Source organism: Petromyzon marinus, chromosome 69 (genome assembly GCF_048934315.1).
Source record: "Petromyzon marinus isolate PM22_M1 ecotype Great Lakes invasive population chromosome 69, UKy_Petmar_22M1.pri1.0, whole genome shotgun sequence".
Lineage (NCBI taxonomy): Eukaryota > Metazoa > Chordata > Hyperoartia > Petromyzontiformes > Petromyzontidae > Petromyzon > Petromyzon marinus.
In genome coordinates this window covers 4,449,303-4,462,867 of record NC_133735.1, presented here as the reverse complement: position 1 = coordinate 4,462,867, position 13,565 = coordinate 4,449,303, and the positions used below count along the sequence as shown (strand labels likewise).

The 13,565-nt window shown below is 48.2% G+C and overlaps 1 protein-coding gene across 2 annotated transcripts in view; it reads left to right on the top strand.

The window, feature by feature from the left end:
* Positions 1-397: 397 nt before the first annotated feature.
* The window catches only part of LOC116957023 (1-phosphatidylinositol 4,5-bisphosphate phosphodiesterase gamma-1-like), a 122,226-nt gene continuing 109,058 nt past the window's right edge, over positions 398-13,565 (top strand). Inside the window, exon 1 of one of the 2 annotated variants that reach the window (XM_076055134.1) lies at positions 398-884. In XM_076055134.1, the coding sequence (XP_075911249.1) occupies positions 497-884 (388 nt within the window). In that variant the 5' untranslated portion in view covers positions 398-496. The remainder of the gene's footprint in view (positions 885-13,565) is intronic. The other variant, XM_076055132.1, reaches the window with a different exon arrangement.

Genomic DNA, 13,565 nt, shown 5'->3' with positions numbered 1-13,565 from the left:
CGTCATCGTCGTCATTGTCGTCATCGTCGTCGTTGTCATCGTCGTCGTTGTCATTGTTGTCATCATTGTCGTCATCGTTGTCATTGTTGTCATTGTTGTCATCGTCGTCATTGTCGTTGTCGTTGTCATCGTTGTCATTGTTGTCGTCGTTGTCGTTGTCATTGTCATTGTTGTCATCATTGTCATCGTTGTCATTGTTGTCATCATTGTCATCGTCGTCGTTGTCATTGTTGTCATCATTGTCATCGTCGTCGTTGTCATTGTTGTCATCATTGTCGTCATCGTCGCTAAATAAATGAAAATGACATTCTGGATTGCTTTTCCTCCGACAGCGTTTCCACGATCGACGTTCCCACCACATCCGCCGCTGCTGCAGGAGGCTCCCACGTGAGAGGAGGAAGAGGAGGAGGAAGAGGAGGGAGGGAGGAGGAGGAGGAGGAGGAAGAAGGGAGGAGGAGGGAGGGGGCAGCACCGGGCCACCGCCGAGCCGGCCGTCATGTCCATGCCCGGCTACGCCCCCCGCGGCTACGGCTCCCCGTCCTCCGCGACGGCGCCCTCCGCCGCTTTCGGCGCCGCGTCGGCCGGCGGCCCCGCCGGCGGCCCCGCCGGCGGCGCCTCCGGGGCGGCGGCCGCGGCCCAAGGCGACGAGGGACGACGCCGGAGCGCCGCCGGCCCGGCCGTCGGCGTCGGCGGCGGCGGCGGCGGCTCGCCGGGGATGCTGCCGACGATGGACATGAGCCGCATGATGCGGGCGCTGGAGCTGGGCACGGTGATGGCGGTGTTCTACCCGCGGCGCGCCCGCTCGGAGCGGCGCACGCTGCAGGTGGTGCTGGAGACGCGGCAGATTGTGTGGAGCCGCGTCAGTGACCGCGTCGAGGGCACCAGTGAGTGGCGGGCGGGCGGGCGGGCGGGCGATGGCTGGGAGATGTTGACTACATCGCCTGGTGCGCAGGAGGTCGTGGGTTTCATCCCGACCTTCACAGCTGCTGCTGCTGCTACTCGCTACTAACAGCGCTTGCCCCCTACAGCCCTGTTAGAGGCTACGCCGGGGTGACCTTTGTCTGTGTGTCTATAGGACACTGCTGCTGCTACTAACAGCACTTGCCTCTACCGCCTGCTAGAGGCTACACGGGGGACCTTTGTCCGTGTGTCTATAGGACGCTGCTGCTGCTGCTACTCGCTACTAACAGCACTTGCCCCTACAGTCCCACTAGAGGCTACACCGGGGTGACCTTTGAGATAATTTGCAGCCGATTTGAGCAGCAGCAGCAGCAGCAGTGGTGTGAGTGCGGGAATTTGGACTCTCTGTGTCTGAAATCTCCCAATGCTCTCCCGGTTGCGCTGGCCCAATGATTGAGTGCGGTCCGAGCTTTTGCTATCGTTGTTAGCGTCGGTTCAACGCCCAAGGTAGTTTGGCGTTTAAGTCACGTAAATATACTAATGTGTCGTCGTCGGCTAAGCCCGGCAGCACCCGACAAGGCCAACTTAGGTCGAGGGTTTGTCACGTAAACAGAACGTGTCCACGTCACAAACCAAAGTTGCTGTACAACACCCAAACGGTGTTGCTGTACTAGAATATATTACACTATACACTACACTATACACTACACTATACACTATACTATACACTACACTATACACTACACTATACACTATACTATACACTATACTATACACTACACTATACAATACACTATACAATACACTACTATACACTACACTATACACTATATTATACACTACACTTTACACTACACTATACACTATACTATACACTACACTTTACACTACACTATACACTATACTATACACTACACTATACACGATACTGTACACTACACTATACACTACTATATACTATACACTATACTATACACTACTATACACTACACTATACACTACACTATACACTACACTATACACTACACTACTATACACTACACTATACACTACACTATACACTACACTATACACTACTATACACTATACACTACTATACACTACTATACACTACACTATACACTACACCACTATACACTACACTATACACTACACTATACACTACACTATACACTACACTATACACTACTATCCACTACACTATACACTACTATACACTACACTATACACTACTATACACTACACTATACACTACACTATACACTAGTATACACTACACTATACACTACACTATACACTACACTACTATATACTACACTATACACTATACACTACACACTACACTATACACTACACTATACACTACTATATTATACACTACACTATGCACTACTATACACTACACTATACACTACACCACTATACACTACACTATACACTACTATACACTACACTATACACTACACTATACACTACTATCCACTACACTATACACTACTATACACTACACTATACACTACACTATACACTACTATATACTATGCTACTATTCACTACACTACTATATACTATACTACACACTACACTACTATACTCTATACACTACACTATACACTACTATATACTATGCTACTATACACTACACTACTATATACTATACTACACACTACACTACTATACTCTATGCACTACACTATACACTACACTATACACTAGTGTCGTACTAGTAACGAATTGGCCACGTTCTGTTTGCGTGACAAACCCTGTTGTTAAATTGGCCAATCAGTAAGGGTATTTATCACGTAACGCAAAACCGTGCACCAATGCGTTACTAGTACAGCACTGACCGGTTGTGTGTTGGAGGGTAAACCCACTGCAGTAAGTAAGGAGTTGTCAGTAAGTAAGGAGTTGTCAGTAAGTAAGGAGTTGTTAGTGAGTAGGGAGTTGTTAGTGAGTAGGGAGTTGTCAGTTAGTAAGGAGTTGTTAGTGAGTAAAGAGTTGTCAGTAAGTAAGGAGTTGTCAGTGAGTAGGGAGTTGTTAGTAAGTAAGGAGTTGTCAGTGAGTAGGGAGTTGTTAGTAAGTAAGGAGTTGTTAGTGAGCAAGGAGTTGTTAGTAAGTAAGGAGTTGTCAGTGAGTAGGGAGTTGTTAGTAAGTAAGGAGTTGTTAGTGAGCAAGGAGTTGTTAGTGAGTAAAGAGTTGTCAGTAAGGAGTTGTTAGTGAGTAAGGAGTTGTCAGTAAGTAAGGAGTTGTCAGTGAGTAAGGAGTTGTTAGTGAGTAGGGAGTTGTCAGTTAGTAAGGAGTTGTTAGTGAGCAAGGAGTTGTTAGTAAGCAAGGAGTTGTCAGTGAGTAGGGAGTTGTTAGTAAGTAAGGAGTTGTTAGTAGGGAGTTGTTAGTGAGTAAGGAGTTGTCAGTAAGTAAGGAGTTGTCAGTGAGTAAGGAGTTGTCAGTGACTAGGGAGTTATTAGTAAGTAAGGAGTTGTTAGTGAGTAAAGAGTTGTCAGTAAGGAGTTGTCAGTAAGTAAGGAGTTGTCAGTAAGTAGGGAGTTGTTAGTAAGTAAGGACTTGTTAGTGAGTAAGGAGTTGTCAATGAGTAAGGAGTTGTCAGTAAGTAAGGAGTTGTCAGTGAGGAAGGAGTTGTTAGCAAGTGAGGAGTTGTCAGTGAGTAAAGAGTTGTCAGTAAGGAGTTGTCAGCTAGTAAGGAGTTAGTGAGTAGGGAGTTGTTAGTAAGTAAGGAGTTGTTATTGACTAGGGAGTTGTTAGTGAGTAAGGAGTTGTTAGTGAGTAAGGAGTTGTCAGTAAGTAAGGAGTTGTTAGTGAGTAGGGAGTTGTTAGTAAGTAAGGAGTTGTAAGTAAGGAGTTGTAAGTAAGGAGTTGTTCGTGAGTAAGGAGTTGTCAGTAAGTAAGGAGTTGTCAGTAAGGAGTTGTCAGTTAGCAAGGAGTTGTTAGTAAGCAAGGAGTTGTTAGTAAGCAAGGAGTTGCTAGTAAGTAAGGAGTCAGTGAGCAAGGCGTTGTCAGTTAGTAAGGAGTTGTCAGCTAGTAAGGGGTTGTTAGTAAGTAAGGAGTTGTCAGTAAGTAAGGAGTTGTTAGCGAGTAAGGAGTTGTCAGTTAGTGAGGAGTTTTTAGTGAGTGAAGAGTTGTTAGTAAGGAGTTGTCAGCTAGTAAGGAGTTGTTAGTGAGTAAGGAGTTGTTAGTGAGTAAGGAGTTAGTAAGTAAGGAGTTGTCAGTAAGTAAGGAGTTGTCAGTAAGTAAGGAGTTGTTAGTAAGTGAGGAGTTGTTAGTGAGTAAGGAGTTGTTAGTAAGTAAGGAGTTGTTAGTAAGTAAGGAGTTGTCAGTAAGTAAAGAGTTGTCAGTAAGTAAGGAGTTGTTAGTGAGTAAGGAGTTGTTAGTGAGTAAGGAGTTGTCAGTAAGTGAGGAGTTGTTAGTGAGTAAGGAGTTGTCAGTAAGTGAGGAGTTGTTAGTGAGTAAGGAGTTGTTAGTAAGTAAGGAGTTGTTAGCAAGGAGTTGTTAGTGAGTAAGGAGTTGTCAGTAAGTAAGGAGTTGTCAGTGAGTAAGGAGTTGTTAGTAAGTAAGGACTTGTTAGTAAGGAGTTGTCAGCGGGTAAGGAGTTGTTGGTGAGTAGGGAGTTGTTAGTAAGGAGTTGTTAGTAAGGAGTTGTTGGTGAGTAAGGAGTTGTTAGTAAGTAAGGACTTTGTTGGCAAGTAAGGAGTTGTTAGTAAGGAGTTGTTAGCAAGTAAGGGGTTGTTGGCAAGGAGTTGTTAGTAAGCAAGGAGTTGTTAGTAAGTAAGGCGTTGTTAGCGAGGAGTTGTTAGTAAGCGAGGAGTTGTTAGCAAGTAAGGAGTTGTTAGCGAGGAGTTGTTAGTAAGCAAGGAGTTGTTAGTAAGTAAGACGTTAGCGAGGAGTTGTTAGTAAGCAAGGAGTTGTCAGTAAGCGAGGAGTTGTTGGTAAGTAAGGACTTGTTAGTAAGGACTTGTTAGCAAGGAGTTGTAAGTAAGGAGTTGTTAGTAAGGACTTGTCTCTTGCTTGTTACTCGAGGCGTGTGCGGCGATGGTGCAGCCATCATCGATCGAGGGTCGAATTGCGAACCGCGTTGTGATCGGCGTGGCGCTCGCTGAAGGTGAATGCCTTCAGGGATGTCGTCTACTGTATAGGCAACCGCGCACAATTCTGTGAGTCGCTTCTAACTGCTTTGCCGTTTGTGGACTCAGACTATTGTCCTATCATCTCATAGAGTCCCTGGCACGTCATACAATGCTACACAGTGGCAGTGGGGGTCGCAAAATGCCGATTTATTACTAATACACCCCAATGATCCGATCTAAATTAGGGATTTCGATCGGATCATTGGGGGGGGGGGGGGGGGCACGTGCCACCCCACCCCCCCCCTACTGGCTCGGCCAGTGTGTCGCATGGAGGGCAGGGCGGGCGGGTTTAGTCCGCGGGGTTAGCTGGTGAGTGAGTGGGTGGATAGGTGGGTGGGTGGGTGAGTGAGTTGGTGAGTGGGTGAATAGGTGGGTGGGTGGGTGAGTGAGTTGGTGAGTGGGTGGGTAGGTGGGTGGGTGAGTGAGTGGGTGGGCGAGTGAGTCCCACGGGCTAGAGAAGAGATGGGTTGGTGGGTGTGTGTCAGTGTGTGTGTCAGTGTGTGTGTGTGAGTGTGTGTCGGTGTGTGTGTCAGTGTGTGTGGGTATGTGTCGGTGTGTGTGTGTCAGTGTGTGGGTGGGTGAGTGACAGTAGTGTAGCGGTTAGCGCGCTGCGCTACGAACCCGGCATCCCGGTTTCGATTCCCTCTCGCGGCCAACACCAGCGACGATTATCTGAACCGGTCCTGGTGGTGTTGGCCACCCACCCCCTCGTGTGCCTCGCCGGCCTTGCTCGCTAGCAGCACTTGCGCCCTACAGTCTATCCAGGCTATACGGGGGATCTTTGTCTGTGTGGGTGAGTGACCGAGTGCGTGTGGGTGAATGACCGAGTGTGTGTGGGTGAGTTGAGTGACTGAGTGTGTGTGGGTGAGGTGAGTGACTGAGTGTGAGGTGAGTGACTGAGTGAGTGTGTGAGTGACTGAGTGCAGGCGAGTGACTGAATGTGTGCGGGCGAGTGACTGAGTGTGTGTGTGGGTGAGTGACTGAGTGTGTGTGTGGGTGAGTGACTGGGTGTGTGTGGGTGAGTGACTGTGTGTGTGTGAGTGACTGAGTGTGTGTGTGGGTGAGTGACTGAGTGTGTGCGGGCGAGTGACTGGGGGTCACAAACCTGGCACGTTGGGGCCAGGTTTGCGGCCCCTAGACGTGAATCGAGACACACACACTCACGCGCACTACTAACACACACACACTCCTAACACACTAACACACACACATTAACACACATTAACACTAACACACACTTTCACGCAACAACAAACGTCACCACGACGCTTGTGCCAGGCCACGTGCACCTTGAGGCCACGTGAAGTGTCGAACGCCCGTGGGCAGGAGGTCACGGGGCAGACCGGGTGGCTAAGGCACAACCTGCTGTGCCTTAGCCACCCGGCGCTCCGCTCGTTGTTGTGAGTGTCGCTCCTCCGCCCTCCGTTGTTGTTGGAGGGCGACTGCCTCCAACTGCCCAGTAGCGTCCTTCACGAGCCTCCTCCACAGAGGCCGATCTTGACACCGCTGGTACCAGTCATCGGCAAGTCCACTCAGCTCCACGTCCTCCTGTACCGCATCACTCCATCTCTTCTCTAGCCCGTGCTAGCCCCCTCGATCCGGCCGAACAACAGCTGTTTCGGCATGCGGTGGCTGGGCATGCGGGCTACATGACCCACACACACATACACACTAACACACACACACTCAACTCATACACTAACACACACACACTAGCACTAACACACACACTAGCACTAACACACACACTAGCACTAACACACACACTAGCACTAACACACACAAAGATCAAAGATCCCCCGTATATCCTTAACAGACTGTAGGGGCAAGTGCTGTTAGCGAGCACCTATGAAGGCCGGAACGGTACACGAGGGGGTGGGTGGCCAGCACCACGCCCGACCGCCTTTGTCTCCCTAGTGGCAATGTTTACACACCGCACCAGGTACTCATTTGAGGCCCGGGACCGGTTCAGATAATTGTCACTGGTGTTGGCCATGAGCGGGAATCGAACCCGGGTCGCCAGGTTCATAGCGCAGCGCGCTAACCGCTACACTATCGCTCCCCACCACACACACACACACTAACACACACACACTAACACCCATACTAACACACTAACACACACATACACTAACACATACACTAACACATACACTAACACACACACTAACACACACAATAACACACATACACTAACACATACACTAACACACACACTAACACACACACTAACACACTAACACACACATACACTAACACACTAATACACACATACACTAACACACACATACACTAACACACACATACACTAACATACACACACATTAACACACAATAACACACGCACTCAACTCACATGCACTAACACATATACACACTCAACCTACACAATAACACACACATACACTAACACACACACTTACACACACACACTAACACACACATACACTAACACACACACTAACACACACACTAACACACACACACACTCAACTCATACACACTAACACACTGACACACACACACTAACACACACACTAACACACTCTCAACTCACACGCACTAACACACACACTCAACCCACACACTAACACACACACACTCAACCCACACACTAACACACACACTCAACTCACAAACACATACACACACTCAACTCACGCAGGGTCCACTCTCAACACACACACACACACGGTGCGATACCATCATCTGGGCTGCGTGAGTGTGTGCAGTAACACGAAGTGTGGTGTGAGTGTGGTGTGAGTGTGGTGTGAGTGTACCTGTCAACCCCTTATTAGTGTAGTTTATAGTGCTACACCTGTCAACAAAGGTAGTGCCCTACCTTTTCACAGACTGATTCAGACCTTACTGGCCACCCCGTGCCCTTTCTAAATCTCAGTGTTCATCCTATACACTGTACACTACACTATACACTACACTGTACACTACACTATACACTACACTGTACACTACACTGCATACTATACACTACACTACCATACACTACACAATACACTGCACTATACACTACTATACACTACACTACTATACACTACACTACCATACACTACCATACACTATACTATACACTACACTACCATACACTACACTATACACTACACTATACACTACACTGTACACTACACTGTACACTATACACTACACTACTATACACTACACTACCATACACTACACTATACACTACACTGTATACTACACTGTATACTATACACTACACTACTATACACTATACTACCATACACTACCATACACTACACTATACACTACTATACACTACACTACTATACACTACACTACCATATACTACACTATACACTACACTATACACTACACTGTACACTACACTGTATACTATACACTACACTACTATACACTACACTACCATACACTACACAATACACTATACACTACACACTACTATACACTACACTACTATACACTACACTATACACTATACTACCATACACTACACTATACACTACTATACACTACACTACCATACACTACACTATACACTATACTACCATACACTACACTATACACTACTATACACTACGCTACTATACACTACACTATACACTACTCTACAATACACTATACGCTACTATACACTATACTACTATACACTACACTACTATACACTATGCTACCAAACACTACACTATACACTACTATACACTACGCTACTATACACGTCTATACAATACACTATACGCTACTATACACTACACTACTCTACACTACACTACCATATACTACACTATACACTACACTACTATACACTACACTACCATACAATACACTATACACTACCCTACTATACACTACACTACTATACACTACACTATACACTACTATACACTACTATACACTACACTATACACTACCATACACTATACACTACACTACCATACACTATACACTACACTATACACTACACTATACACTACTACACACTACACTACACACTACACTACTACACACTACTACTATACACTAAACTACTAATTATATCTGTCAACCCCTTATCGGTGCCCTACCTTATCGCGGTCCGATTCAGACCTCACCGCTCGCCCCCGTGCCCCCCCCCTTAACACGTCTCAACGTTCGCCGTACAAAGGTCCCATCGCGAGGTGAGAGCCACAGACCCGTGTGGTCGCGACTGATGGTTACGGAACAGCGACAGCAGTTGCACGCGAGCCGGTGTGTGTCGCTGGTGTCGGGCGACGCGTCTGTGATCTCGCAGCGGCGATGCCGCCGTTTGCTGCGCGCGTGGATGGCTGCACACGGCGCTGCCGTCGTCGTGGATTGCACGGGCGATAAACACGGGCAATTGTGAGGGCGTTTTAACGATTAACTTTGATTTCGGTTTTTCTTTGTTTTGTTTGCTCGTTCGAAATTCTTTATTGTCGCCCGGATCGAAGCGGCCGCAACGATCGCGTGAATATATAAATGTTGCGTCGTGGAACCCGCGACCACCGACACAGCCAAATAGTCGCATGGTTTGTCACGGTAAACGTAAACAGAACCAAATCGTTACTTGGTAAAGCAACACCAGTTGTGCGTTGGAGAACCCCAAGGCACAACATTCACTAAATTTCCCTGTTCAAGAAAACGATGAAACCGCATGGGTTGACGTGTATGCGTGAGTGAGTGTGTCTGCGTGTGTGAGCGAGCGTGTGAGTGAATGAGTGTGTGAGCGAGTGTGTGAGTGTGAGTAGTGAGTGTGAGTGAGTGTATGAGTGAGTGAGTGTATGAGTGAGTGTGTGAGTGAGTGTATGAGTGAGTGTGTATGTGAGTGAGTGAGTGTATGAGTGAGTGTTTGAGTGAGTGTTTGAGTGAGTGTGTGAGTGAGTGTATGAGTGAGTGAGTGTATGAGTGAGTGAGTGTATGAGTGAGTGTGTATATGAGTGAGTGAGTGTATGAGTGAGTGTATGAGTGAGTGTATGAGTGAGTGAGTGTGTGAGTGAGTGTATGAGTGAGTGAGTGTATGAGTGAGTGTATGAGTGAGTGTATGAGTGAGTGAGTGTATGAGTGAGTGAGTGTATGAGTGAGTGAGTGTATGAGTGAGTGAGTGTATGAGTGAGTGAGTGTATGAGTGTGTGTGTATATGAGTGAGTGCGCGACTTTTTTGGGGCCAGTTTCACGACATCCCCCCCTCGTCGCCGAGTCTTTTGCGTTCCTCCTGTGACCTTGCCCCCCCCCCCAAACCCCTCCCTGACACCGTCGGGGTCGCGTGCCGGTTCAACCGGTCTCACCTTTTGTGTTGTGTGGTTGCGTGGTGTTGCAGGCGCGTGTGAGTGAGTGTATGTGCGAGTGAGGGAGTGCGTGCGTGTGTGAGTGTGTGCGTGAGTGAGTGTGAGTAGTGTGTGTATGAGTGAGTGAATGTATGAGTGAGTGTGTGTGTGGGTGTGAGTGAGTGAGTGTATGAGTGGGTGAGCTCACAAATCTTTGAAAATCCCATCGGTGAGCTTTTCCGGCAGGCAAGGCTGCGTTGGCTGGGTCATGTAGCCCGCATGCCCAGCCACCGCATGCCTAAACAGCTTTTGTTCGGCCGTATCGAGGCGGCTAAACGGGCGCGGCACGGGCTAGAGAAGAGATGGAGCGAAGCGGTACGGGAGGATGTGGAGCTGAGTGGACTTGCTGATGACTGGTACCAGCGGTGTCAAGATCGGCCTCTGTGGAGGAGGCTCGTGAAGGATGCTACTGGGCAGTGGGGGGCAGTCGCCCTCCAACAACAACGCAGGGGGAGGAGCGGCGCTCACAACAACGAGCGGAGTGCCGGGTGGCTAAAGCACAGCAAATTGGCACAGTAGGGGGCACAGGTGGTGCATCAGCCACTCATCTTAGGCAGTCGACCCGTAGCACCTGGGTCTGCCCCGTGACCTTCTGCCAGTGGGCGTTCGATACTTCACTTGGCCTCAAGGTGCACATAGCCTGGCACAAGCGTCGTGGTGACGTCACTGCCACTTAGTGGCGAATGGCGATTGTTGTTGTGTGTATAAGTGAGTGTGTGAGTGAGTGTTTCTATGAGTGAGTGTGTGAGTGAGTGTGTGAGTGTATGAGTGAGTGTGTATATGAGTGAGTGAGTGTATGAGTGAGTGTATGAGTGAGTGTATGAGTGAGTGTGTGAGTGAGTGAGTGTATGAGTGAGTGTGTGAGTGAGTGTGTGAGTGAGTGTATGAGTGAGTGTGTATATGATTGAGTGTATGAGTGAGTGTGTGTATGAGTGAGTGTATGAGTGAGTGAGTGTATGAGAGAGTGAGTGTATGAGTGAGTGTATGAGTGAGTGTGTATATGAGTGAGTCTATGAGTGAGTCTATGAGTGAGTGAGTGTATGAGTGAGTGTATGAGTGAGTGAGTGTATGAGTGAGTGTATGAGTGAGTGAGTGTATGAGTGAGTGAGTGTATGTGTGAGTGAGTGTATGTGTGAGTGAGTGAGTGTGTGAGTGAGTGTGTATCTGAGTGAGTGTATGAGTGAGTGTGTATATGAATGAGTGAGTGTGTGAGTCAGTGAGTGTGTGAGTGAGTGAGTGTGTGAGTATGTGAGTTAGTGTATGAGTGAGTGTGTATATGATTGAGTGTATGAGTGAGTGTGTGTATGAGTGAGTGAGTGTATGAGTGAGTGTGTGTATGAGTGAGTGAGTGTGTGAGTGAGTGAGTGTGTGAGTGAGTGTGTGAGTGAGTGAGTGTGTGAGTGAGTGTATGAGTGAGTGTGTGTGTGAGTGTGTGAGTGAGTGTGTGAGTGAGTGAGTGTGTGAGTTAGTGTGTATATGAGTGAGTGTATGAGTGAGTGTGTGTATGAGTGAGTGAGTGTGTGAGTAAGTGAGTGTGTGAGTGAGTGTGTATATGAGTGAGTGTATGAGTGAGTGTGTGTATGAGTGAGTGAGTGTGTGAGTGAGTGAGTGTGTGAGTGAGTGTGTATATGAGTGAGTGTGTGAGTGAGTGTGTGAGTCAGTGAGTGTGTGAGTGAGTGAGTGTGTGAGTTAGTGTATGAGTGAGTGTGTATATGATTGAGTGTGTGAGTGAGTGTGTGAGTGAGTGTGTGAGTGAGTGTGTGAGTGAGTGTATGAGTGAGTGTGTATATGATTGAGTGTATGAGTGAGTGTGTGAGTGAGTGTGTGAGTGAGTGTGTGAGTGAGTGTGTATATGAGTGAGTGCGCGACTTTTTGGGGCCAGTTTCACGACATCCCTCCCTCGTGGCCGAGTCTTTTGCAGTCACCCCGTGACCTTGCCCCCCCCTCCTCAACCCCTCGCGCATTTTCCTGACATCGTCGGGGTCGCTCCGGCCGGGTGCTGGTTCAACCAGTCTCACCTTTTGTGTTGTGTGGTGGTGGTTCGGTTGGGTACGGAGACGCGTGTGGGTGAGCGCCGATCATTGGCGTGCGTGCGTGCGCGCAAGCGTGCGGGGAGCGGTGGCGTGGGTGAATGGGTTACGGCGTGGGTGAGTTAGTGAGTGGGTGAGTTAGTGAGTGAGTTAGTGAGTGGGTGGGTGAGTTAGTGAGCGGGTGAGTTAGTGAGTGAGTTAGTGAATGGGTTACGGTGTGGGTGAGTTAGTGAGTGGGTTACGGTGTGAGTGAGTTAGTGAGTGGGTGAGTTAGTGCGTGGGTGAGTTAGTGAGTGGGTGAGTTAGTGAGTGGGTTACGGTGTGGGTGAGTTAGTGAGTGGGTTACGGTGTGAGTGAGTTAGTGAGTGGGTGAGTTAGTGCGTGGGTGAGTTAGTGCGTGGGTGAGTTAGTGAGTGGGTTACGGCGTGAGTGAGTTAGTGAGTGGGTGAGTTAGTGAGTGGGTGAGTTAGTGAGTGGGTTACGGTGTGAGTGAGTTAGTGAGTGGGTTACGGCGTGAGTGAGTTAGTGAGTGGGTGAGTTAGTGAGTGGGTGAGTTAGTGAGTGGGTTACGGCGTGGGTGAGTTAGTGAGTGGGTTACGGCGTGAGTGAGTGGGTGAGTTAGTGAGTGGGTGAGTTAGTGAGTGGGTTACGGTGTGAGTGAGTTAGTGAGTGGGTGAGTTAGTGAGTGGGTGAGTTAGTGAGTGGGTGAGTTAGTGAGTGGGTGAGTTAGTGAGTGAGTTAGTGAATGGGTTACGGTGTGGGTGAGTTAGTGAGTGGGTGAGTTAGTGAGTGGGTGAGTTAGTGAGTGGGTTACTGTGTGGGTGAGTTAGTGAGTGGGTTACGGTATGAGTGAGTTAGTGAGTGGGTGAGTTAGTGAGTGGGTGAGTTAGTGAGTGGGTTACTGTGTGGGTGAGTTAGTGAGTGGGTTACGGTATGAGTGAGTTAGTGAGTGGGTGAGTTAGTGAGTGGGTTACGGCGTGGGTGAGTTAGTGAGTGGGTGAGTTACTGAGTGGGTGAGTTAGTGATTGAGTTAGTGCGTGGGTTACGGCGTGGGTGAGTTAGTGAGTGGGTTACGGTATGAGTGAGTTAGTGAGTGGGTGAGTTAGTGAGTGGGTTACGGCGTGGGTGAGTTAGTGAGTGAGTTAGTGCGTGGGTTACGGCGTGGGTGAGTTAGTGAG